At 57.5% G+C, this 26,318-nt stretch overlaps 1 protein-coding gene across 1 annotated transcript; it reads left to right on the top strand.

Moving 5' to 3' along the window:
* Positions 1-1,398: 1,398 nt before the first annotated feature.
* On the top strand, positions 1,399-25,561 carry LAPTM5 (lysosomal protein transmembrane 5). Its single transcript, XM_001503920.6, has 8 exons — positions 1,399-2,008; positions 16,424-16,517; positions 17,155-17,231; positions 18,786-18,917; positions 19,621-19,743; positions 20,918-21,013; positions 22,839-22,931; positions 24,159-25,561. Exons 1-8 carry the CDS (start codon positions 1,928-1,930, stop codon positions 24,246-24,248), a joined length of 786 nt encoding a protein of 261 aa, XP_001503970.3. The 5' UTR covers positions 1,399-1,927; the 3' UTR covers positions 24,249-25,561.
* Positions 25,562-26,318: the final 757 nt, after the last annotated feature.

The following is a 26,318-nucleotide window of genomic DNA, read 5'->3' on the forward strand; positions in this document are numbered from 1 at the left end:
CCACATCTGTCTGCCTCCTGGCCTGTGGCTGCCTTGATATTTTTCTTTAAATCTACTTATTGCTTTTTTATTTAAATGTTTTTAAATGAGACTTTATATAATTCCCACAAATGGAAAATCACAGAATTCATGGGCTAGTTATGTATGTTTTTATAATGCACATTAAAATGAATTTATCATCATAAAAATGGAAAGTGTTCACCCGTGCACCATGGAAAACGATTTCACACGCCAGTGGTGGGTTTCAGCCTCCTCTTTGGAAGCTGTCTCCACTCCGGCTTTGGTTTCACCCATCAGAATGTTATTAATGGCTGTCATTTACTGTGGGATTACATTTCCAAATGGCTTCCTAGCACAGTTAAATCCAGACTCCCCAGCATGGCCTCAGAGCCCTCCTGGCCCCTGCTTTCCTCATCATCAGCCACTCTGGTCCTGCTGCTCTGGGGCAAAGTGGACTTTTCTTGCTGTGGGGCGACCCAGCCAGAAGGTGCCAGGATTTGAACCCAGGCCGTGAGCCTTGGAGCCCAAACACTGAACTACCACACTGTACCACCTTTTCATGACGTCTGGTCTCAGCAAGGCCTGTGATCAAAAATAAACAGGCCTGGAAGTGAAGGAGGAAAGAGATTGGCTGGGTTGCTCAGGAGCCCCAAGCTTGCAGAACCCCCTTGGTTCATTGGCAAACAGAGAAAGTTCTGATTAAGTCCACCAGTCTAGTTTTGTGGGTCCAAGAGAGCAACTCCTGCCACGGGGGAGGAGCGTAGAGCCCTTTTATAACCTTGCCTGGGGCAGAAATGATGGGCAGCTGTAGTGGCCAATCCTAACTCCAAGATCTCACGTGAGGGCAGGACTTCAGCTGTGTTCTCCATTGCAAGTGAGCTCAGCATCTGTACAGAGCAGACTTACCATGGGGATTTTGCAGGTGTCTCCTGTTCTCTTCTTTGATTACCATATGGATGATTTATCATCTGAGAAGGGAGCATAGATCCCAGTGCACCTTGCTTAATAGTCACGGTTTATTAATTCCAACTTTCCCCAAGAGTGAAAAAAATCAGGGGAAAAAATCCCTGATTGCATGTGAGCATCAGGGGGCCTTGAGGCCCACGAAGGTTGACTGAGAGTTTCCCAGCATGCTGTGAGGCATTAATGACCCGGCCATGGGACGAGCCAAGCCCAGGGCCTGACACATGGTTGATGGATTTGCTTAGTAATTATTCTTCTGTCCTGCTTTGGACAGAGCTCAGGAAGAGCATGCCTCTCTGAGGCTGGCAGTAGAGGGAAGAGAACACTGGCTCTGAGGGGGTGGCTTCTAGAACCAGTCAGCCTCGGTTCAAGTCCTCATTCCTCCACGGGCTAGCTGTGGGACCTTGAACAAATCACTTCCCCTCTCTGTGCCCCAGTTTCTTCAGCTGTAAAATGGGGATAATAATAGTATCTTCTTCAAAGGGTTGAGGTGAGGATTAAAGGATTAATCCAGCAGCATGCTTAGAACATGCAAGAAATATGAGACAAAGCTATTCTTGCAGGGGCAGACCTGAGTTTGAATCCTGCCACCAGCACTAACTGCTGTGTGATCTTGGGTGAATGTCTTGATCTCTCTGGACCTCTGTTTCTCTAACTGGAAATGGGTCTGGTAACAGTTGCTGCTTCCAAGGGTGGCAGCAAGCATCCAGGAAGGACAGCGAATGGACAGTGCTGACGGCGCCAGGGTCTGCACTCCCCAGGGAAGCCCCTCCTGAGCGTGTGCTCGGAGGCAGGCCAGTGGCCCTTCCCAGCTGCCCCGCCCCAGTTGTGACAATCTTGCCTCTGCCTGTGTGAAGGGGCAGGAAGGAAGTGAGGAGAGCAGCCGGCAGCTTCCCCTTTTCTGTCCTGCTCCGGGCGCTGGCTCCTTCCCCCTCAGTGCCTCGGAGGAGGGGACGGCAACACCATGGCCCCCAGCAGCGTCCGCCAGACCTGCTGCTGCTTCAACGTCCGCATTGCCACCACCGCCCTGGCCATCTACCATGTGGTGAGTGCAGGCAGGCGCAGGGAGACGGGGGTGTGTGTGTGAGGGGGTGGAAGAGGGTCCCTGATCCGCTGAACCCCCTCCAACGGGAGCACGCTGCTCACCGCCTCTCCGTGGGACCCTGGACAAATCCTTTCCCCGCTCTGGGCCTCAGTGGCCAATCTGTCAAACGGGGGAAGGGGCCTGCAGCGGCCCGGAGCAGAGCAGCGGCGGGAGCGGGGTCTTCGTCCCGAGTGGATGGGACTCGCGTTCGCTCTGAGGCTCAGTTTCTGCCTCCGGGAAATGGACAGAATAGCAGCCACAAGGGCACCGGGTGCGAACGGAACAGAGCTGGGAAAGCGCATCGGGAGCCGGGATCTCGGGAGAAAGGTGGGCTGCGATCTTGCCAGGGTATGGGGTCAGGCCTCAGGCGCAGCTTTCACTCCTCCCGTGGGGCTCGGGCTGCTGCAGGGGACAGAGGCGGGACTGTCCCTTCTGTGCCTCCAGCGGGGAGGGAGAGGGCTGAGTCCTCTGAGCTTCCACTTGGGCCAACCACTGCCTTCTCCCCACCAAAGCAAACTGGAGGCCTTGTGCTCAGAAGTGGGGTGACTCGCCCGCCCGAGCTCCCATGGGGCGGCCTGCGGAGGAGGGAGCCTGCAGCTCCCCTTCGGAGGGTGGTGTGGGTGCACAGCCTTCGTCTCCTGTTACTCACAGGCAACTGTGGGCAAGTCATAGCCCCCAGGGCCAGAGGCTGCTCCCATCTCAGTGGCTGAGGGCTGGGACCTCTGCTCCGTCCTGTCCAGATCCATCCCCCCGCCCCACATTCCCGAGCCACACCCAGCTCCCCTTGACCCAGGCGCCTTCCTCCTGGGTGACTCAGGGCCTGTGGTTAGCAGTTCTCTTATGAGCCTGGAAGGGCTTCCTCAAATTCAGCCTAAACGCGGCCTGCTGCGGTGGGCTACTGTCAACTGCTCAGACCTGGCTGCATCTGTTTCCTGCCACAGGCAGAGCGGGCAGGGCTGCGGCAAGAGTCCAGCTTTCCCTTCGGAGGGGCGGCGCTCTTCAGTGGCCAGTGCATAGCCTCTGGATCCAGACTCCTGTGTGCAAATTCTGGCCTTGCCACTTCCTAGCTGTGCAGCCTCGGGCCACTTACTTATCCTCTCTGAACCTCAGTTTCCTCATCTGAAAAATGGGCTTGAGAATCATAATACTTCTCTGATGGGGCTGTTGTGAGGACCAAGGGGGTTGATCCCTACGAGGCCGTGCCTGACACGTGGTTGAGGGCTTTGTTATCGGTAGCGCCTCAGACCTGGAGCCTGCTGCCAGCACACCTGGAGTCAAGCTGTCAGACCCCAGGACGCTGATTTGGGGGGTGCACTCAGAGGCTGCACCTGCCAATGCAAGATGGATCCTGAGACGAGCAAATGGCAGCTTGGCTGCCCCACACAAGTCCTCAGGGCGTCTCCAGGCTCTGAGATTGTGCTGTGTTCTCCGAAGGACAGTGTGGTCCCTGTGGGAAGCGGGGGCCCAGCTCTGCCACTAACTGGCTGTGTGGCCTTAGACAAGCTTCTCTCTTGGGCCTCAGTTTCCCCTTTATAAAATGAGGGGTGAGGGGGATACGGACTGGCTCAGAGGCCTCAAACTGCCACGCCTCCAGGGGCCACACAGGTCATGTGAGTGAGTGGGGGGGCCGGTGGACCTGCAGGCACCTGGGGAGCCTGCGCTGGGTCCCCTCTGGCAACTGCTCTCTTTCTGCTGACTGTTGTCATGAAGGAAGGTGGCTGTGGGCGCTGCTCCACTGTTCAGAGAAGCAGGAAACTCAGGTTTTCACGCCACATCTTCTGATATCTTCATGTTGGTGACGGATTCACGGTAGAGAAGAAAGCCCTGTGCAGGCGTGGCTGAGTCGGTCTGCAGGCTGTCTGGGCCCGGGTCTGCCCTGCAAACCTCCGACTTGGTGACTCTTGAGGTTTCTTCTTGATCGCGCCATCTGAGGCCCTCTCTCGTACGTGGTTAAGTGACGTCAGTGCCCGCCCACAGAGCTGGAGAATGTGCGAGCAAGACCAGGGAAGTCTTCTTGGAGGTGGTGCCCCTGGCAGCGTTTAGGCGTGGGGTGTACGGATGGGGAGGAAGAGATGTGCAATGGTGTGGAGGCTGAAGGACAGTGGCTTGTGCAGGGGGCGCTACAGGGACCAGCCTGGCGCCTGCAGGTTGGGGAGCAGGGGGTGGTGGGGCTCGGAGAGGTAACCTCAAGAGTCTGGACCCCCACCATACTGCACTAGTGGCACTTCGGGCTGGAGAATTCTTTGCTGTGGGGACCGAACTACACATTGTAGGATGTGTAGCCACATCCCTGGCCGCTGCCTACAAGGTGCCAGTAGCACCCAGCCGTTGGGACAAGCAAAAATACCTCCAAACATTGCCAAATGTCCCCTGGGGAGCAAAATCGCTCCTAGTTGAGAACCACTGCCTATAATGGGAGCCATGGCATGTCCTAGAGCAGGAGAAGGTGTGAGAACAGAGGAGAAGCCTGGAAGCTGGAGGCCTGGCCCAGGCAGTCATCTCTGGGCTGGCGTCCTCGCCTGATTCCCGGGGTGGACCATTCTCCTGCCCCCTCTGGGAGAAACCTCTGCTCTTTCCCAGAAAGGGCAGGGGCTGGGGGCTTTCCTGGGGCCCAGCAATCGGGTGGCAGGTGTGCTGTCAGGGCCTCCAACATCTGGATGAAAAAGAGAAGCTGCTGTCCAGATGTGTTGATCACTCAAATTGGCCGTCATCTGGAGCCAGTCATGGGTGACAGCCCTGCACACTGAGAGCTATTTGTGGACTTGGCTCCTCTAGGGAGGGTTAAATCGGGCCCTTGATGTCCCGAGACAGTGCCTACTGAGCCACCAGGGGCGTTATTACGGGAGGAGCCTCCTGCGTCCAATGGGGGAAGCTGGGTTCTCGGCTTCTGGCTGGAGAGCCTGCCTCAGGATGTCACTGGGTTTGGGTAGAAGATTTTCTGGGTTGAGGGTGCTTTCTTACCCAAACTTGCACCCAGACGGGAGTCAGAGAACTTTCTCAAAGTGGCCTCTTTGGTCCTGGCCTGTCTGGCAATGCAAAGCCCATCCTAAGTCAATGGCAGTGGGTGGGGACCCCTAGAAGACCCTTTGGCCCAGAAACCTCTCTGGCCCTGACATCTCCACTCCAAAGTGCCTGGAACCCTATAGAAACGCCTCATCTGATGACAAGCTTACAATTCTGTGATTTCAGCTACGAGCAACAGGATGCAGCGAAACAAGGCCAGGAGGAAGTGAGGCCGATGCCAGCCGTGGCTGTCTCTGGGTTACAGGATTGTGAAAGCTCTGACTTGTCCGACTTTTCTGGATTCTCCGTATTTGGTACAGGGAGCACGTAGTACTTTTTAAAGTAAACTTTTTATTTTAGGACGGTTTTGGATTTACAGAAAAATGGCGAACATAGTCCAGAGTTCCTTTCTCCCCCACACCTGGTGTTCCTGTTGTTAACATCTTACGTTAGCGTGACACAGTTGTCACAACGCATGAGTCGCTGATGATACATGATTATTAACCGCGGTCTGTACTTTATTTGGATTTCCTCAGCTTTCCCTAATGCCCTTTTTCTGTTCCAGGATCCCACGTTACATTTGGTTGTCCTGCCTCCCGTTCCTCATGGCTGGGACGGTAGCTCAGACTTTCCGTGTTTTGGATGACCTTGGTAGTTTTGAGAGTACTGGCGATGCGTTTTGTGGCACATTCTTTAGACAGGGCTCGTCTGCTGGTTTTCTCGTGGTTGGACTCGGGGAACGTGTTTGGGAGGGAGAGTGCAGGGGTGAAGTGCCCCACTCAGGGCATCGTATCAGGCGTATGCACAGCCCACATGTCCTGTCCCTCTTGATGTTGACCTGGAGGCCCCGGCTGAGGTTGTGTGTGCCAGGTTTCTCCTGAAACGTCCCTCTCTTCCTCACGGTCCTTTTGGCAGGAAGTCACTCTGCACAGCCCACCCCTGAGCGGTGGGGAGCTGTGCTCGCCTCCTCGAGGGCAGAGGAGCGATGTAAGCAACATGGGATCCCTCACGGGAGGCTTGTCTGCTCTCCTCCTTTATTACACACAGAAGGGACTGACTGATTGGCAGGGACTCACGGATGTTTATTTCGTACTCTGCCTTCTAAGCCAAAGCTCCTTGATTGGGTTGCTCCAATGCACTACTTTTTAAACTGGAAACAGAAAAGCAGTAAAGCGGCCTCTGTTACGTCAAGGCGTCTCTCGAGAATGCAGATACGTCCTCAGCCTGTCTTTATTTCACACGCCCAGCCCCAGGCTGGGACGCAGGCCCACGCCTTCCTGGCCTCTGCCCTCCCGGGGTTCCAGTCTGCCGAGGAAAAGCTGTGATGACGTCTTTGATGGATGACGGGCTTCATAGCTGAAAGGACAGATCTCTGCTCGGCTCAATGCTCTTATTAATGATGAGAAAAAAGAGGTTCAAGAGGGTCCTCGACTTACTCCACGCCACATAGGGAGGTGGGGTGGGGGCTTGCTCCAGGCCTCCGCTACTGGCACACAGGTGTGTAGACTGAGCCAGTGAGTGAATAAGTGAATTCCTTACCTGGCCCAAGTCTGTCTGGGAGGCCCTTCCTTCACTCAGTCTTCATTTCTTCTTTATCATCCAGCACATAGGAAGCTTCCTCCTCCAGGAAGCCCTCCTGATTTGTCCTCCTCAGATCCCAGGGACTCCCCTCACTGCTCCGCTTTGGGATGGAAAAGATCCCAGGCCTGTCTCCTTCACTCACTGGTGACGTGACCTTGAGCAGGCAGGTACCTTTCCTGGGTGGACCTCAGTTTCCCCATCTGTTGAATGGCGCCAGTGGTCCCTGTCTCAAGGGTGATTGTTTCAAGGTATTGAGGTGACATGGCCGCACTGGAGTTGGGGGTGGCAGGCGAGTGCCTAGAGGGGGAGCAGACCGCAGAGACCACTCCCCGTTTGAAAGCTCATATCTTTGGGGTCTAAAAATAGGCCCCATCTGCCAGTGGGAAAGCCCCGGAGGCGAGTCTGTTAGAGCCTCCACCTTCACGCCTGGTGCCCCCGTGTGGCGCAGAGAGGCCTGCCTGGTGCTCTTCCTGGAGGGGCAGGGAGGCTGCTGGGTAGGGTGGGGGTCGTTGTTGGAACAGAGTTGGGCTCCTCAGCTCTGGGGTGTGTGCCCCACTCACCAGCTGATAAAACGTTGAGGCCCACACAGCACCCCCGGGCTGATGGGGGTGGCATGAGAGCCTTCTAGGGGCGAGGTTGGGCTCTGCTGTCCCAGGCCTGGTGGGCCGAGCGACGGTGGTCAGTCGTCCATGTCAGGTGTGCCAGGACAAGCCGGACCACAGGCTGGACCTCATCCCCTCCCTGCATCTTTGTTCTCAGGCCCAAGAGAAAGGAAGGAAGGGGCTTCTGGCACTGGGAGGTGGGTGGTGGTCCCCGTTGTTGGGGGCCACCTTGATTGGAGGGGCTGGGGCCGTGCTCAGATGGGGCCTCGTGGCTGGAGGGCAGAGGCAGGGTGGGCCTGAGCCCCCCAGGAAGTTAGGTTTTTATTTTGAGCCCAGGGCAGCGGCCTGGAACCAGGACTTTACTCTGAGCTCACTGTGAGGCCTGCATTGTTCTCCCAGGGGACCCCACCCTGCTGCGGGAACGGGGAGGGGATGGCACAGAACCCCCGATGGGGCAGGAAGCTGAGCAAAGAGCTGTGCAGGGCAAGGGCGCTGGCTCCCTGCCCTTCGAGTCCTCGGCCCTGCTCTGGGGCCCAGCACCCCAGGCCAAGGTACCTCCCCTTCTCCCCCAGCCTCAGTTTCCTCCTCTGTCAAATGGGAGTCAATGAGCCTGACCTGCAGGAGACTTGAAGGAAACCAGGTGGGAGATGCACCTGGCAGCTAGTAAGCACCCCACAAATGGCAGCCTCCACTGGAGCCCCTGCTTGACAGAAGAGGAAACTGAGGCTCAGCGAGCCTGAGCAACCTTGCCGCCTGTGCTAAAGAACAATAGCCCAGGTGGCCCGCTGGCCCGGGGCCCCGCAGCTGCAGACCGTGACGGGGGAAGGGCCTCGCTGGGGTGGGGGTCAGCTGTAATATCCGGGAAGCCCTGTTCTTAGAAACACGGAGCCCGCATGTACAGACGCAGTCTCGATTTCACCTGAGAAATGGGGAGAAAATGAGAATGTTAACAGCCTGCCTCACGAGGCGGGGGTGCGGGTGAAGGGATGGGCGTGTTGGCTGGGGGCCCGGCCTCTCCTGAAGCCTCAGGAGGAACAGCGCTGCTTACTCTCACGTGGGGGCCTCTGCTCCAAAGGTTAATAGGGAAGTGATGGTTGATGGGGGCAGTTTGCGGGGTGCACAGTGCTTCCCCAGATACTCAGGAAGTGGAGGATGGTGGGGGGGGCTTGGGCCGAGCCCAGAGGCTGACTCTGAGACCCCAGATTCGGCCCCTAAAGGGAGACTTGATGACCCCCCCTACTCCGCAAGAATGGCAGAGGCCGCTGGGATTTGCTGGGCCAGGAATTTCCCCTTTGGCGCCTGCCCCCGAGGGGGAAGCCTCGCCATTCTGCCTTCTTCCATAGGGGCTGGTCTGGAAGGGCAGAGGGCAGAGGGTGGCAGGGAGGGCCTGGCCAGGCTGCCACACGCAGGCAAAGGCAGAGGAGGCCCAAGCTGGCTGCTCCCCACGCAGTGCTCCCCTTCCTACGCTGCAGGGTGGTAACTTTGAGGAGCTCTCTGCGCTCTCTGTGGGCTCCTGGCCTGTACGCCATCTGTCCCTTCTGCCTGGAGCATTCCTTGTCCCGTCTCTGCCAGCCCCCCAGGCACCACCCCTGTAAAACCATGTCTTTCCTGATTTCTCCTCCATCCCTCCACCAGCCCAGCTGCATGGCGGCTACCATTTCCTCGGGGCTCATTGTGTGCCCAGCACAGATGACCCGAGGTCACAATTCACAAGAGAAACCTCTTGCAGTTCCCTGAATGCGTCTCCTCCACTTTTGCTTTTTCTCATGCTGTTCCCTCGGCCTGGAACACCTTTCCCACTGCCCTTTGGGAGAAATCTTCTTTAAGACTTCCCGCCTCTCAGAAGACTTTCTGGAGCCCCGTGCTCCTGGACCCTGAGTTCCCAGTGGCCCCGTTCCAGGACGGTTCCCCACCCCAACTGCTGGGACCCTGTGGATTGTGTCCTCTGGCCCGGACGCTCACCCAGGGCTTGGCCCGGCCTCACTCATCTTTGTAGTCCCCAGGGTCTGACACATAGCGGGTGCCGGCCAATCTCTTTTATCTGAGTTTTGTGAACGTTTATTGCTGTATAACTCACATATCATAAGTGCACATCTTGAATGGTTATGGAGTGAACACAGCCGTGTAATCTCCACGCAGATTAAGACATAGGGCAGGACCAGCACCCGAGGCCCCTGGATCCTGCCCCACTGGCCTTGTCCAGCACAGGTGGTTCTGGAACAACAGAGGGGTGAGGTCACGCCCAGCATGCCCTTTTGCATCTGGCTTCTTTCTCTCAACGTTACGTTTGTGAGCTTCATCCGTGTTGCTCTGTGTGGCCAGCTCACTGTCCCCTTGCTGCGTCGTGTTTGGCTGCATGTCACACCGTATTTGCCTGTCCTGCTGCGAGAGGACATTAGGATTGTTTCGGCTTGGAGGCTGTCACAAATCGAGGGGCCGTGGCCAGGGCACCTGCAGTTTGGGGTCCCCACACAAGCACTTCTGGTTGGTTCATCTTTCTGCATCTTCATCTTCAGGAGCTACCCCGTCCCTTCAGCTCCTCCTCGAAGCTGCCCTCCTGGTGGGTGGGTCCTTCTCTCTGTTCTACGGACAAGGAAACTGAGGCACAGAGGAGTAAAGTGGCCAGGCGGAGGGGACAGTTAGGAGCCCGAGGGCATGGGGAAGGGAGAAGGGACAGCAGAGCAGCAGCCTGGGGAGAAGCAGGCTCTCGGGGAGGGGAGGGAGCATGGCTGGGGCTCGGGGACGGGGCCTGGCAGTGGGATCGGGGCTGGCTGGGGAGGTGGTTGGGCAGATAGCTCTGTGGGGATAAGGGCCCCCACCCGGTGGCCCCCTGATAAGTCAGACAGGAAGCAGGAGGTGGGGGTGGGGGAGGGCGCTTCCTCTTGATGCTGACGCATCTGGTTCTCCGGCCTGTCCTCATCCCAGACAGCCGCAGGGGCCCAAGGAGCACAGGCGGGCCGGAGGGGTTTCCGGGGCTGAGCTCCAGGGAGACAGTGATAATAATAACAATAATAATAATGGCCTAAGTGTGCAGGAGCCCCTGGGTGGCAGGACACGGGGTGAGGGCGAGCAGCCCTGAGAGGGGAGGGGGACAGGAAGGCTGTGCACTTGGGACCCATTCTGCAAACTGCGTTATCTGTTAGGGACAAGCCCGGGCCTGGCTCCTTGTGCAACCTCAGCCAAGTCACGCCCAGGCCCCTGCTCTCCTCATATCTAAGTGGGGGAACAGTCCTGACCTCGCCAACCTGTCAGGAGGAGCAGACCAAGTTAACGGGTGGGAAAGTGCGCGCCAGTCAGCTGGTGCAGTGCAGGTGCTTGCTGAGGGTTGGGTCTCTTCGCAGATTTTACCCCCTGAAGTCTTGGTGGGGGGGATCTCTGCCTGCCTGCTTCTGAGAGGGTGGGTCTTGAGCTCCTAGGAGCCCCCAGGAGTTCTGAGAGAGTGGTCCCAGCTTCCTGGGTGGGGAACTGGTGTTTGAACCCCAGAATGGGGGGGTCTGGTGTCACCATCAGCATCTCCCCGATCTTCATCACCATCTTCATACGGTGATGTCACCACCATCACCAACATCAGCAGCAGCATCGTGGCCATATGATCATTGCAGTTAATTACCACTTCCCAGCATGCCTGCTGGTGTCACCTCCCTCACCACCCGCCTGCCACATCCACATCCTCTGTTATCACTGCACGCATGATCGTAACTGTCACCACCACGCCAGACCCAGTGAAAAGCCAGTCCCGCTTCCCTCCACAGTCACCGCTGTCAGCACATGTCCTCCACTCCAGCCAGCTGTGGCATCACCGCCGTGCTGGCCTGGGCCGTATGCAGTGGTGCCCCCAGGACCCCCGTCCTCCCAGGTTTTCCCTCTCCAGGACAGCCGCTGCCCCCTGTATTTCAGCTTGAGCCATTGGCTGCTCCTCGGAGCCACCAGGAAAACAGGTAGAAACTCCCCTGGCCTCCTGGCCACTTCCCCGTCTGCTCAGCTTAGGGAAGTCGTATTCGTTATTGTGAAAGAAGGGGCAGGATGGGGATGGGAATGGGAACTGAGACCAGGGGGGAGCGGAGAGAAGAGGCACAAAAGGAGAATGGAAAGCTGGGGAGGCAGTGGGCAGGCTGACCATGGCCAGGACTGATGGGGTCACATGGCCTGAGACCTTGGTGTCAGGAGGACTGAGGCTGATTCTGGCTCTGCAGCAGCCTTGCTGTGTGACCTTGAGCTGGTCCCTGCCTCTCTCTGGGCCTCAGTTCCCCATTGGTAACATGCCCTCTCTCAGAGAAGAGGTATTCCTGTCCCCGAGTTTCCCTGGATCTGCACTGCCAGCCTCCGGGCCTTTGCACGTGACATCCCCTCTTCCTGGAAGAGTTTTCTCTTTTCTCTGTTGGAAAACTCCTGCTTATCCTTCAAAGCTGCACGCAAGCATTTCCCACTTGTGAAACCCTCCATGAGTCTCCTAGACATTGGGGATTCCTCTAAGCTCCCTGCGTGTCCCCCATCACGACACTGAACACATTGTCACCCATCGGGTTCCCTGGGGGACTGTGACACCTGCAGGCCAGGGGCCTATCCAGACAGGGCATAGGGGCGGTTTGTGCTTAGAGAGTGTTTGCCGGATGAACAATCCAGGCAGCGAATGAATCTCCACACAGATTCACGAACGCTGCCACAGCGCTATTTATGGAGCGCTTGCTGTTAGCCTGGCTCCCTGCTCTCGTGCCACTTGACCTCACAGCAGCCCACGAGGCGGGTCTGGTTATTATCCTCATTTCCCGCACGAGGAGACCGAGGCTCAGAGAGATGACTGCCTGGCTCGAGGGCACAGAGCTCTGTGGGGCCAGGACCATCTGACCCCAGCTCCCTGGCTCTTAACCGCCTGGTCTCCCCAGCGCGGGATTAAGGACAGAACGTGCGAAGATGCTCTGTGGGAGATGCAGGTGGTGAGTGAACGCCGTCCAGCCGGGCGTCTGGGGGGAGCGGCCCCGTTCCTGTCCAGCCCCGCCAGGCCCCCAGATCGTGGGGAGGGGTCGCGCCGTGTCTAGGTGAATACCAGGGGCACGAGGGGGAGGTGAGGGCCAGGCGTCCTGGGTATCTGGACTCTGGGGTTTCTGGGTCTCCCTGGCATACATTGTAGGTAAGAGGGACTTTCCAGGAGCTACAGAGGGCTCTTGGCTGAGGACAGGGAGGGCCTCCGGGTGAGCAGCATGGACTCTGGGGTAGGAGACGCGGGCAGCCCGGGTGACACGCCACAGTTGGCAGGAGTCCTGTTCCCTGCTTCTCCCGTGTCTAATCATCCCCGTGGGACTGGGTATAGATGGGGTGACTCTGTGCATTGACTGGAGGGGGAAACTGAGGCCGGGGAAAAGCCAGGACCAGGCCAGGGTCAGCCAGCGGCGAGGCAGTGGGGGAGGCCCCCCAGGCCCCAGCTGCCGTCCCCAGAGCTCCTGGTGTCCAGGGCTGAGGATTGGAGAGACCGGGGCTGGGCCCCAGGGCAGCCCCTCAGCCCTGGAGTCCGGGAGAACAGGCCTCAGGGTTCGGATCCAGCCAGGCCACGTGCCGCAGGGCACAGGAGTTCTCTCTGAGCCTCGGCTTCCTCTCCTGTCACGTGGGGAGAAGGTTGCCTCTCTTGGGGGTTTTGGGAAGCTGTGGTGCGGGCCTGTCTGTGCAGATCTGAGCGCACAGCAGGCGCTCGGTAACGGTCAGTTCCTCTCCATCTCATCTCTAGGGAGCCCAGCCGCCTCTCCTTCTCCTGGATCCGGGACGGGGGTCTTCTGTGGAAGGTTAGGGTCCAGCGGAGGGTCCGAGTCAGGCCCTGGGGTTGCCTCAGACTGTGACCTGGGGCTGCTCCCTGCCTTCTCTGAGCCTCCGGGTTCTCATCTGGCAAATGGGGCAGAATCATCTCCTGCCCCACTGCAGGACCGTGGAGAAGGCGAAATGGGGTGAAGGCGGGGGGGGGGGGGGCCTGTTCTTAAACACAGGTGGTTTTTACAAAAGTTGAGCTGCTTCTGATGTCGCCGCTGCTGCCGGCACAGGGGAGGGAGGGAGAGAGGGAGGCTGCAGAGCGAAGAGGAGACGGCGCCCACGTGCGTGCGAGTGGGGAAGGAGAGTGGGCCTCAGGCCAAGCCAGGAGGCTGGGAGACCCTGGGAGGACAGTGTCGGGGAAGAGAATCAGATCGAGGGCCCATTGGCCTGGGTTTGAATCCCAGGCCTACAAATGACCAGCTGGGAGGCCTTGGGCCTCTCTGTGCCTCGCTTTCCTCATCTGTGAGATGAGGGAGGGGGTAGTGAGAGCAGACCCTTAGCTGGGTTGCAGGAGGATCATTGGGACGGTGCGGGGGCGCCCCTGGCATGGACTCGGGCTGTACGGACGTCCCTTCCCTTCCTTCTCCTTCCTGGGGCCACAGCACGTTTAGGAGCAGTTCCTGGAGAGCTGTGGTTGGGATGCTAATGGTGAGATTGCAGGCGTGATGGCAGGGCCGTGAGAGACGGTTAGTGCCAGAATGGAGGAGCTGGGGGCTGTGGGTGACAGTGGTCTCTACAGTGGGGTGACGCCCAAGGGACCGCTGGGGGCTCAGGATGGCAATAAATATTAGAATTTCTAAACTTTTCGATCATATTCTTGATTAATGTCCGGATGTGTGTGTGTATGTTTCGTGGGATGTTCATGGTAAACCAAGACTGTAGCACATGCATGTGATTTGGAAATAAAGAAATACGGAAGAGCGTATTCAGAAGGTTTCGCTGACACAGGGGCGTGACCAAGACATCCGAGCCCCCTGGGGTTGGGGCCTGCAGGGGTTCTGAGTTGTCTCGGGGGCGGGGTGCATGGGAAGGAATCAGGACAGCACCGGGAGGCATAGACTCCAATCTCCACTCTGTCCCCGACTTTCTGTGTGTCCCTGGGCAAGCCACCTAACCTCTCTGAGCTCATAAAACAAGCAGAAGGAGCTTGCAAAATAAGTAGATGGAGGCTCTTTCTAGCAATCGGAGGTTGGGATTGTCTGATTCTGAGCTTTCTTCCAGATCTCAGACAATCCTGGATTCTTAGGACTTTAAAAGTCTTCTTGTGCCACCCTGGCAGGTGCTCGTGTGCCTTTCTAAGCTCAGCTGCGACCCATCTGTGGTGTGCTTGCACACCCCCAGGGACGGGGAGCTCACCATCTCACAGGGTGTCCTGTTCTGGCCTGGATTGAATGTCACCTGCATCCTTTCTCTTTCGCTCATTCGGGGTGAAGCTGGGAGGGGAAGGGCCCGGCAAAGTTTCTTCTCTCCCTCAGGGCTGCTTCCTGTGGGCGCCAGCCGCAGCGCCAGCCCCCCACCCGCCTTCCGCTCTCGCCTCCTCTTGATCTTTCTGGAGAAGTGAAGCCCTTTGTGTTCACCCTGCACCTGGGGTGGGGGCAGCTAGAGCAAGCTCTCAGTCAGCCCCTGGCCCCTGCTCCTAGTCCTGCTTGGCCCCCTTGTGAGCTCACACCAGCCAACAGCAGACTGTGTCTGTGAGCACCCACTGCCGGGCACACGCTTGGTGCTCTGCAAATACCATGCAGTGTCTTCCTTATGAAATCCAGAGAGTGCCATTTTCCAGATGAGTCTATTGAGAAGTGAAGTGACTTGTCCAAGGTCACATAGTGACCTGGATTCAAGTCCCTCTCTGTCTGGTTCTGGAGCCCAGCTCCTCATCACTCTTCCGTACTGTCCCTTTCTGCACACCCTGCACAGGATATAACATGGCAGGAAGACAGACTGAGACCTGAGTCTAAGTTAAAAAAACCCACGCAGTCAGCAAGGGGGAAACAGATGGTGGATGTCTGGTTGCCTGTCACCTGGGCATGAGTTACCAGAGCAGGGCTGCCTAGAAAGCCAGTGTAAACTTAGGCCATATTAATAGAGGTAGGGCACATGCTATGAGGAAGGAGATAGTCTTGTTGTTCTCAGTGTGGGCGAATGGTACCTGGAGAATTGTGTGTGTGTGTGGTGGGTGAAGAGAAGAAGGTGTGCTGCAAGGACATGGGCACGTGAAGACTGTGAGTTCCCCATGGCTGGGAGCATTGAGGTGGAGGTTGCATAGCACAGAATTCCTGCATTGGAAGGTGGAGGGCATGGCAAGGGGACCTCCAAGGTCCTTTCCAACTGCAGATTTGTGGCTGGCCTTCAGCTGTTGCCAAGGCCACCCCAATACTCAGGCCTGTCAGATTTGCCCTTCTCCATCATTCCTAGCAAGGGTCCCCTGAGGGGATGGGGTTCATTCATCCATCCATCCATCCACCTATCCATCATCCATCCATCCATCCGCCCATCCATCCATCTGTCCATCCATCATCTATCCATACATCTGTCTATCCATCCATACATCCATCTGCCCACCCATCCGTCTATCCATCCATCCATCCATCCATCCATCATCCATCCATCCATCCACCAAATACAATAGCTAGGGCAGTGAACAAGAGACACACAGGCCTTTCCTGCCTGGACCCTACAGTCCAGTGGGGTAACAGTGATAATAACAGTGAGCATGGATTGAGTGCTTACTATCTGCCAGGTGCTTTAGGTGGATTATATCCCATCTGCCCCTCTACGACCCTATGAGGCAGGTGTTATTACCATCCTTGCTTTGCAGATGGGGAAATTGAGGGGGCTGGAGGATGGGGTTGACAGGGCACCCCAGGGAGTCCTGGGTCAGATGCTCCCAGGCCTGTGCTGATGATTCCAAGAACTTGAAGCCCTATGATGCTCAGATGCTGCAACTGAGGTCCCACGATGCCCTGAGCCTGTCGTTATGAAAGGGGGTGCAGTCCCGCCCCGTCTTCTCCTCGAGCCTGATCTCGGTAGTCACATTTACTGCTTTACTGAGATGTGGACATAGTCCTAATGCCCTCCCGGGAAGTTGTCCTTTACTCTTTATGATAGCCTCCTAAAGTAGCTTCTAGATTATCTTCACTTTACAGAGGGGGAAACTGAGGCACCGAGAGGTCAAGTAACTTGCCCAAGCTCACACAGCTGGGAAGAGGAAGAACCAGGCTGAGCTGTCTATCCGTACAGGCCACACTTATCCAGTATGCTCCACTCCTGCATCTCCTCCAGGACCGCCCCCCCCGCCCCGTGCCCAAACAGGCCCCTGATGCATACCAGCGGGGTGGGAGGGCCGGTGGTGGAGCTGTGCAGGCCCTGGCTGACGGACGCTCCATTCTGCCCCCAGATCATGAGCGTGTTGCTGTTCATCGAGCACTCGGTGGAGGTGGCCCACGGCAAGGCCTCCTGCAAGCTCTCGCAGACGGGCTACCTCAGGATCGGTGGGTGAGGGGGTGCCTCGGCAGGGCTGGCGGGGGGCGGGGCTGGATTAGACGCCTCAGATCCTTCAGCTGCAAATGGGACCTTCCACTTGGCCCCACGTGGGGCTCCAGGAGAGAGAGCAGGTAGGATGAGGAGCTTTGCCAACCTCACCAGGTTAGAAAGGTGAGAGCGGACCCCCCGCCCACCCCGGTCCCAGCTTCTGCCCACGCCAGGACGAGATAGAAACTCCTCACGGCGGGATCAGCCACATTCGGCTCTCTCTCCAGGCCCCCTGTCCCCCACGATCTGGCTGCGCTGACCGCACCACGATCGGCCCTGGCTCGGGTCCCCTGCTTGGCCTCCTGGTCACTCAGCTCACAGGCCACTCCTCAGAGGCCTTCCTGGACCTCAGCCTGGCTAACGCAGACCCCGGCCCGCCTGCCCCCTGGCACCCTCTGTTGCACAATCCTGTGTTACCCAAGATCTTGTCTGCTGCCTTTGTGGCCCATCAAGGCTGAGAACTGCAGGGAGTGGGGCCCAGGCCTTCTTGTTTGCTGTCCTGGCCCCCGCACGGGTGGTTCCCAAAGTGTGGTCCCCGGAGCCCGGGTGGGGGTACCGGGGCACCTCTGGTCCTCACTGCTCTCCTTTGCCTTTCAGCCGACCTGACCTCCAGCTTCCTGCTCATCATCATGCTCTTTGTCATCAGCTTGAGCCTGCTGATCGGTGTGGTCAAGGTAAGGGCCTGGCTGGGGGAGGGAGAAGGGGGCCAGGACGTGGGGGGGGGCGGGGAAGGAGGCCCAGCTGCCCTCATGCCCCAAATTCCCTCCTGCTCGGTGGGCAGTGCTGGCTGCTGAGGGGGCAGGAGGCGGGTATTTTGGGAAGCCTCACCTGCACCCTAGAGATCTCCATGCTCACCTTTTGCAGTGCCTCGTGGCCACACCTGACTCCTTGGGCCAGAGGCCTCGGTTCCCTGTTAAAATGTCCCTCCCAGGGGTGGGGAGAGGGGGCTGCACGGTGGGCCGTCGCGGATCACGGACACTTTGGAGAGAACTAGCTGGGGACCCACATCCTTTGAAACTGCAAATGGAGGCAGGGGATTTTGCTAGAAGAAAGAGGAAGAATCGTTTTGTGGTACGGGGAGAGGGAGAAAGCAGTGGGTTTGACCATCCGTGGGAGGAGCCACAGCAGAGGGAGCGCGGATGGTGCAGCTCAGTCCACTGGGGAGCGGCTGAGCAGCTTGAGACAGTCTGTGCCTGGCCTCCTGCGAAAGAGGAGCCCGCCCATCCCTCGGCCCCCTGGGAAGTCAGGGCCTTTGCCACACGGCCTCGGGAGCAGGACCCAGAAAGAGGGCCGCCTGGGCAGACAGGGGCCTGGTCCTCACAGGATGTCTCCAGGCAGGGATGTCTCCACCTTGCCTGAAATGCCACCAGCACCCCAGCTAACGCCGCCCTCTGGGAAGCCCTGCACCCCAGGGAATGACTTCACCTTGTGTGGGTGGCTCCCGGGTCCTTATGCAGAAACACAAATGGTCCAGCAAGGAAAGGGGACACGGGCGTCCCTGCCGGCTCTGAGAGTCAGGCTGGGCTGTTTTGGCCGCCTCCTGAGTGATTTTAGACAACCACATGAGAAACCACAAAACCACTCCTGTGACTGGGCCCCTCTGTGGGTTCATACGCATCGATACCGGTCACAGTGGTCACTCGTTCTCCGTTGAAGGAGGGGCACTACGGCCTTGGCCTCGTGGGGCCTCTTACTGCAACTGACCACCCCCGGGGATGCCCGCATGGAGGAAGGTCCGGCTGTTCAAGCGGCGCAGGCTTCTTCCTGCCTCCAGGCCTTTGCTCAGGCTGCCCTCTGCCTCCATTCCCCTCCCCCTTTCCCTCCTGCTTCTTTCCAGATCTGCCCCGTGTCCCCGCCTCCAGGAAGTCCTCTCTGATCCGTTCTCATCTGTAAAATGGCCCTTCCTAGTTAGGTTCTTGAAAGCGAATCAAGTCACACCCTGTTCCTGGAGCCCCTGGAGCACTTGTCTCTATAAATGGGGACCGTCCCTGTGTCTCCTGCGACAGCAGGACTCCTCGCGCTCAGGGCCTGGATCTTACCTTCTCCCCATCCTCAGAGGCTCCCTCAGAGGAAGGCGTGTGGATCCGCAAGGGGTGACCTCAGCGGAGCCCAGCGGGGATGACTTGGGAGGGAAGGGGGCTGCCAGCGAGGGGGCACACAGGGACATCAGGCTGCGTGGGGGGTTGTTGTGCAAGGGACCCCCTAACGGGGCCGGGCCTGCCTTTCAGAACCGGGAGAAGTACCTGCTGCCCTTCCTGTCCCTCCAAATCATGGACTTCCTCCTGTGCCTGCTCACCCTGCTGGGCTCCTACATTGAGCTGCCTGCCTACCTCAAGTTCGCCTCCCGCAGCAGCCGGGCCGTGAGTACCCAGCCTGGGGAGGCGGGAGGGGCTCAGGCCAGCGGAGAGGGGGCCTCCCAAGGCCCACCCTACTTGGTGACCTTCAGCAAGTCCCTGAGTCCCTCCACATCACGCCACGTTTCTTCCTCTGTGAGATGTGTCTATGATCGCATCTCAGGAGCATTAAAGATGAGATGCACGTAGGGTGCCCAGCTCGTGGGACACCCTCGACAGATGCCAACCCCATGTGAATTTACCCCAGAGGAAAGGACACAGGCCCTGGTCAGTCCCCAGCCCCTGCTTTGCCCCTCCTTTGTAACCAAGCTGAGGGAAGGGAGATAAAGATAATTAAAGCAGTGACGAGCGTCTGCAGTGGGAATGTGGGCGATGGCTGGCGCCCATCACTGATGCAGCTCCCCAAAAGTTACTGTTCACACTTCCCCTGACAATGGTCCTCCAAGAGGCTGAGGTGCTGTGTTGCAGAAGGATCCAGGGCTGGGAGCCAGGGGACCCTGGTTCTAGTCCTTGGTCTGCCACCAGCCCTTGGTGTGAACGTCCAGGAGTCTGTTTCTCTCTGGATACGGTGGGCTAGAGAGTTGCCGACGTCTCTGGCTGAGACAGTCTCTCAAGTTGAGATCCCACCGTGTGCCCCAGGTACCAGGGCCTCTGGGTTGGGGCTTCATTGCTGATCTGTCTCCTTCGTCCTCGTTTCTGCCCTCTAAAGGGCCCCTCCAAGGTCCCACTGATGACCCTGAAGCTGCTGGACTTCTGCCTGAGCATCCTGACCCTCTGCAGCTCCTACATGGAAGTGCCCACCTATCTCAACTTCAAGTCCATGAACCACATGGTGAGTCTGGGCCGGTGGTCCGCTCCCATCCCTGGCTGTGTGGCCTCGAGCAAGTTGCTTCCGCTCTCTGTGCCTCCGTGCCTAGGCTGGGTTCCCTAGAAGTGGAGCCTGGGAGGAGGATTCTTGTGTGAGTTGTTTATGGAGAGACAGCTCTCAGGAAGAAACTTGAGAGGAGGGAGGGAGGCAGGTTAGACAAAGGGAAGAAGCCAGGTGGACATGTGGCTTCAGGAGCAGCCCCGCCTGAGCACAGACAGAGCCCTGCAGTGTGAATGGCACCGCGGAAATAGTGTTCGTTGTTTATTTCAGTCTAATGAATAAATGATTGTCCTCTCGCACAGTTTTTGAGGATTGGGGGTTTGACAGGGGCTTAGCTGGCTTGTTCAGACTCAGGGTCTCTCCCGAGATCTGGATGGAGCTGCGGACGCCGAGGGCTTGACTAGGTCTGCGGGATCCACTCCCAAGGGAGCTCGCTGGCATGGTGCTGCCTCAGTTCCTCACCATGCGAACCTTTAAAAAGGCAGCTTGAGCGTCCTCGTGTCGCGGCTGCTGGCTTCCCTGAGGGAGTAGCCGAGAGAGCACGGAGCAAACGGCCGGTCTTTCCAGGCTCGTCTGGGAGGTCGCACTCACCTCTGCCATGTTCTGTCATTTGGGAGAAGTGAGGCGTTGAGTCTGCTCACGCTCAAGAGTGGGCAATGAGCTCTACTCTCTGAAGGGAGGAGGGTCGAAGGATGTGTGCACAGATTTGCAGACATCGCCGAGGTCGACCCCCAGGGCAGCAGCCTGCATCCCTCAGTCTCTGTGGCGAGCTCCCCCCGGGGGAGGGGCGCAGCCTCCCAGGTGCTTCAGGACTAGGTGGTTCTAGCCCCCAAGAGGAGCCTCTCTGGAAGGGTGCAGGCGTGCTCACCGCCAACTGGGGGATGGGTGCACCAGCCAGGTGAGGCTGTCTGGGCGGGCTTCCACTGCATCTGCTTCCCTGATTTGCTCACCTGTCAGATGGGGCTGATGGTAGGTGGCACCTGCCTCCCGGGGCTGTTGCAGGGGTTCAGGTGCGATTATGGCCATGCCACCCACGTTCCCGCGTACGTGGTGAGCGGCTTGTTATTCCTCAACGTGAGGGCGCTGTTCAAGCTCCTTGTGGCCAGAGGCACTGACGTGGCCCCCAAATCTGTTGCAGAATTATCTCCCCAGCCAGGAGGGCATGGCTCATAGCCAGTTTGTCAAGATGATGGTCATCTTCTCCGTCGCCTTCATCACCGTCCTCATTCTGAAGGTGAGCGGTCCCCGCCCCACGGCTCCGAGAGGGGCGGAGAGGCTGTGCTGCCCCAGGCCCACCCATGCCAGATGGTGAGGAGGCAGAGAAGTGTTATCTTCTGCTGCTCCCCTCCCTGCTCTTGGCTCCTTACTCCACCCTCCCCACGTGGGGCCCTCAGGGACACCCCATTTAGAGGAAGTGGATCTGTGAAGACCAGCTGTGTTCCGGTGTCAGGGACTTAGTGTGTAACCCAGAGAGGGCCTGATCCAGGGGAAGGAGGAGCTGTTCTGTCTGGAATCAGATTCAGAAAGACCCAGGTTTGAATCCTAGCTCTCCCCTCACTAGCTGTGTGGTTGGTTTTCAAGTCACTTCTCCCTGGGCCTCGGGTCTCCTCTGCGAAAGGGATGTAGTAAGTCTTGCTTTGTTCATGTCACAATTTTATGTGATTCAGGCACCAAAATGTAGATGGGTCCTGAGGTCATATTACTAGAGGTTGGGTGATAAGAAGGAGGGAGGAGAATGGTTTTTTCTCTGGGGTGGTAGGCCCAGAGGGTAGAGTCCAGTTTCAGGTCCCAGTTCCTAGAGAGATGGTGACACACTGGAGTGTGTTAATAGCAGCACAGCACAACCTGGAGGATGAAGAGGCCAGAAAACTCGGCCGTCTGAGGGAGTTAAGGAAACCAGAACAATTCAGCTTGGAAAAGAGATGACTTGGGGGGACAGGATCGCCGTCTCCAGATACCCACCCGAAGGGCTCTCATGGGGACTCTAGACGCCACAGCCGTGACCTGCAGCCTGAAGCCACGGGGAGGCTGATGTCGCCTCAACAGAATGAAGGGCTTTTAAAAAGTGTTCTTTTCTGACTGTGAAATTGACAAACGACCCTGTAGAAATTTGGAAACTACCGACGGGCAGAAAGAAGACAAGAAGCCCACCGTCCCCTCACTCTGAGCCCAGCTCCGCGACCTCCGGGTGCGCGTCCTCTGCCTTTCTGCATGGGCGGCTGCCACCAGGCATCACCCGCTTCTTTCTGGGAGCGGTCGCGGCCCTCGCCTGATGCCAGCCTGGAAACAGCTTCACGCCTCTCACGCTGCCCTCCAAGAACCGACCCGTCCCAAGTGCGTGGTGTGCCATCAGAACCTTCCTGAAGGCCGGCGGGGGCAACGTGGGGAACCTGGGGAAAACCAGGGATTTTCCAGATGACAGGACCTGCTCTCCTTCCTCAGGAGGTAGTTCGGGGGCAGAGCGAGAACTGTTGGTTGCTGCGCCCCTGGGGACTTCACTCCCACCTTGGGAGTCCTCGCCCAGCTCCTACACCACCTGCTAGGAGAGAGCAGCTGCCTCCGCCATCTGACACGCACAGACATCTGTACGTGCAATTTTTCTGGGTTTCTGAAGATGGGACACTGCTCCATGCACTGCATACGTGATCTGCTTTAAGAAACAACATTTCCTGAGCAATTTTGAAGAAAGCCTCTCCCGCCGTCAGCTCTGTCTCAGGATGGGTGGGGCCATTTCGGCGGGTAGTGAGCTTCCAGTCCCCGGGGGGTGGAGAGGCAGAATCTGCAGGACTATTGCCAGAGGGGGCTGCAGGGTGGCCCAGAAGCCTCCAGAAAGTCCCTCCCTGCAGTGTGTGGGGCAGTGAGAAGGGAGACACTGGCTGGACCTGGGACCGGCAGGTGGGGCGCCCCCCAACCAGAATAGGAGGCTGAGTAGCAGCAGCTGGCCGCTGCCTTCTTGGGTGAGCTGGGGCCCCCAGGAGGCGCCTGGCATTGGTCCCAGGCCCCCTGGGGCGGTGAGGACGGGGGGCACAGAGCACAGCCTGACCCGGGCCTCCTTCCAGGTGTACATGTTCAAGTGTGTGTGGCGATGCTACAGATTCATCAAGTGCACGAATTCGACCGAGGAGAGGAGCAGCTCCAAGACGCCCCAGAAGGTGAGCCTGGCTGGGGGGCGGGTCCCACTCACTGTGTCCTTTGGGGCAAGTCTCTTTCTCTTGCTGGGCCTCAGTTTCCCCACTTGTGAGAGGAGGGGTGGATCGGAAGAAATGAGAAGATCTCTTCCAGCTCGGATAGTCTAGGATTCTAGTCACACATTCAACATTTTCTGCCTCTCTCTTGGTTGGCCTCATACCCACCCCTGGGCGTGCAGAGAAAACTGAGATGCTGCCCCTCCTACAGGAGCGTATAGTCCAGAGAGAATCCAGACACAGAGCCCCACTTACAACTCAGGGTGAAGCACGGGGACCATGGAAGCACAGGGAGGCACCTGGCCTCATCTGGGGTGTCAGGGAAGGCTTCCTGGAGGAGGTGACACTTGAGCAAGTCTTAGACTTTCAATTGGTACAGGTTATCTGGGAAAGGGGAAGGGGCCTTCCAGACAGGGATGAGGGGCTCCGAGGAGCAGCTGATTGGAGAAGTGAGGGGAAAGTGCAGCCTGTTTAAATGACTACTGGCTCACTTTCCTCATCTGTAAAATGGGGATTGTATTAGTCAAGACCTTTTTGGTTGCAAGTAGCAGAAACCCAACTCAATCTGACTTAAGTAAAAAAAAGGAACTTATGAGCTCACAGAACTTGAAAGTCCGAGTGGGTCTGGCTTGGGCCTGGCTGAGTCCTGACATCTGGACGTGATCTCATCCTCTCCATCTCTTGACTCTGCTTTCCTCAGTGTTGGCTCTATTTTCAGGTATCCCTTTCCTCATGGTGGCAAAATGGCTGCCAAAATCCCTAGGCTGACGTCCCACCCTCTCAGCAACTCCAGTAGAAAGAAAGTTCCAGGAGTATGTCTCATTGGACCAGCTTGGGTCACAAGCTTATCCCCAAACCAATGATGATAGCCAGGGGGATGAAATTCTACTTTGAGTGGCCACGCCCAGGGTTGCCTGTACACTCCCTGCATGTGATGGATGGGACCGATTCTCCTGAAAGCACATGAACTAAGAATGTTGTTATCAAAATAAGGGGTTTGATGCTGAACAGGCAGAGGCAAGTCCGTCTGCTTCAGGAAGAGAAACTGCACCTGCCTCATGTGTGTGTTATGCGTGCTGGTCGTCCTCGTTGTCATCATTGTGGCAGATGTGGGGGTTGGAGCCCCTTGGCTCCAGGATGGGACCATGGTTCCTTCTGGCCAATCCTCATCCCTCATCTCTCTGTCCCTCCCAGGTGGTCCTGCCATCTTACGAGGAAGCTGTGGCCCTGCCATGCAAGACTCCGGAGGGGGACCCAGCGCCACCGCCATACTCAGAAGTGTGACGCCCGCCAGGCCCCAGCCCTGGCGCTGTGAGGGGCGGAGCTGCCTTGCAATCCGCTTCTTTGCTTTGGGGCCCCTGCGGCCTGGGTGCACCGCCCGGCTGACTTCAGGACCATCTGCTTGTGTCCCCCTCGCTGGCCTGCTTTTCCTGCGGGACCTGGGAGATGCTCGCCATTGGGTCAACCCTTTCGGCTGAATGACTCCTTGGGTCTCAAAAATTCAGTCCCACACTCAGCTTATTTTGAGCAGCTCTGACATTTGTTTAAAGAATTGGTCATCCTAAACTCAGGGAATTTGGTTAAACAACCCCCACTTGACCAGTTTAACCAAGTGGCTGACAAACCAGACACACTTGTCAGTTCAGTAAAGTAATCCGGTCCAACAGCAACAGTCTGTTGCGCTGGTTTATAAATAGTTGCCTGTTCACAGAGCAGTTTAGCCAAGTAATCAGCAGTGAGTTCTCCTACCGGAAACATATATCCGATTTCTTGAAATGGCTTGCTTTAAACACTGATCGAGTCAGCACCCATCAGTCAATATAGAATAGTGATAAAGTTCAATAATAAAAAAAAAAATCAAATTAATCCCCAAACCATACAATTCAATCTAATCCGAAAACCAGCTGCCCACTCTGGTCAATCCATCCCTTCTAAGGGGCTGAATCATTGTTAATTCAAATGAGGATTCAGTCACACTGTTGCCAAACTGGCATTCAATGTCTAGTTCCGGGAAATAATAATTGTTTCAATCATCAAACAGTCCCTTCGAATACACAACTGCTTTGCTAACGAGTGGTCATGATCAACCATCACTCGCACGTGGTCAGTGTGGGCACACGGCAGTGGGCTCTCCTCGCCACGCTCACCCCTGGTAAGGAGCAGCCAGGCCATCCCTCAGGCCAGCCGGTCTGCCGCCGACTCGGTGGAGGGGCCTCAGTTCTGCCCGATGCCTGTGGTCAAGCAGAAATTCAGCCCTGAAATCAGGCAAATTCGTTTGTTGGACTAAATCCACAGGTCAGTTCAGTCAAAACAGGCAAACCCTGAGTGGGCGCAGATGCCGCCCGGGGGCCGTGCTGGTGGTGGGGGAGGGGAAGCTTTGAGCCCCAACACCCACTGCTCTGCCTGCTCCCTGTGGCCAGGGTTCCCCAGGGGGCTGACCCACAGGCGGAGACGGGGCCACGGAGGCAGGTTCTCCGGGGTCTGTGGGGGGTACGGAGGGAGAGGGCTGTGCTAGGGGCTCCCCACCGGCACCCCCTTGTGTAATTGCTTTGTGTGCGACGGGGAAGAATTTTCAATAAAGCAGCAACATGCTTCTCTCTGGCTGATGTGGTCCCTACAAGGTGGTGCAGGCGGGGCTGGGGCCCCAACCATCACCCCGACACACACAAACACACACACATACACACACCCCTGTCCGTCCAGTCCAGAAACTCAAAGGGGCCATGTCTGGCTAGAGAGTGTCATGACCTGGCACTATTTCTGACCACGAATCATGGGCCACGTAAGCACCCCGATGTCTCCCAGGGCACAGGGGACAGGTGAACTCTGCTCACTTGGTCCCACACTGGGCACTGGGGGGGATGGCAATGGGCCAGACTTGCCTCCAGTTACCCACCAGTCTGGGGGAGGGGAAGACAGATCTGTGAATGACGACAACAGCCCATGGCCAACACCGCGACGGGGAAAGTCTGAGGGACCTCAGACAACCAGAGGAGGCTTCCTGGAGGAGGTCACACCCAGTTGAACCTGAAAGATGAGTGGGCAGCAGTCAGCAAGTGGGGAAGGATGTTCTGGGTGAAAGTAGCAGGATGTGGAGGGTGGGGGAAAGGAGCTGGGACGGGCGGCTCCAGCGGCTGGCGCTGGGGAGGGGCGGAGGCCGGCGGGGCCTTGGGGTCTGGATCGAGAAAGGCCTTCGCAGCGTTAGGTTCTTTGCTGCAAGCCCACACTGGTACTTCAGCCACGAAGGGCATTTCCAGGAGGGAGACAGTGGCAAGCAACAGAAACCTTAGTGGACCAAGTTTATTTAAAGAAAAAAATGGGGTTGTGATGTTTCTTGGCTGACGTTAAGTGAAA

Source organism: Equus caballus, chromosome 2 (assembly GCF_041296265.1).
Source record: "Equus caballus isolate H_3958 breed thoroughbred chromosome 2, TB-T2T, whole genome shotgun sequence".
Taxonomy (NCBI): domain Eukaryota; kingdom Metazoa; phylum Chordata; class Mammalia; order Perissodactyla; family Equidae; genus Equus; species Equus caballus.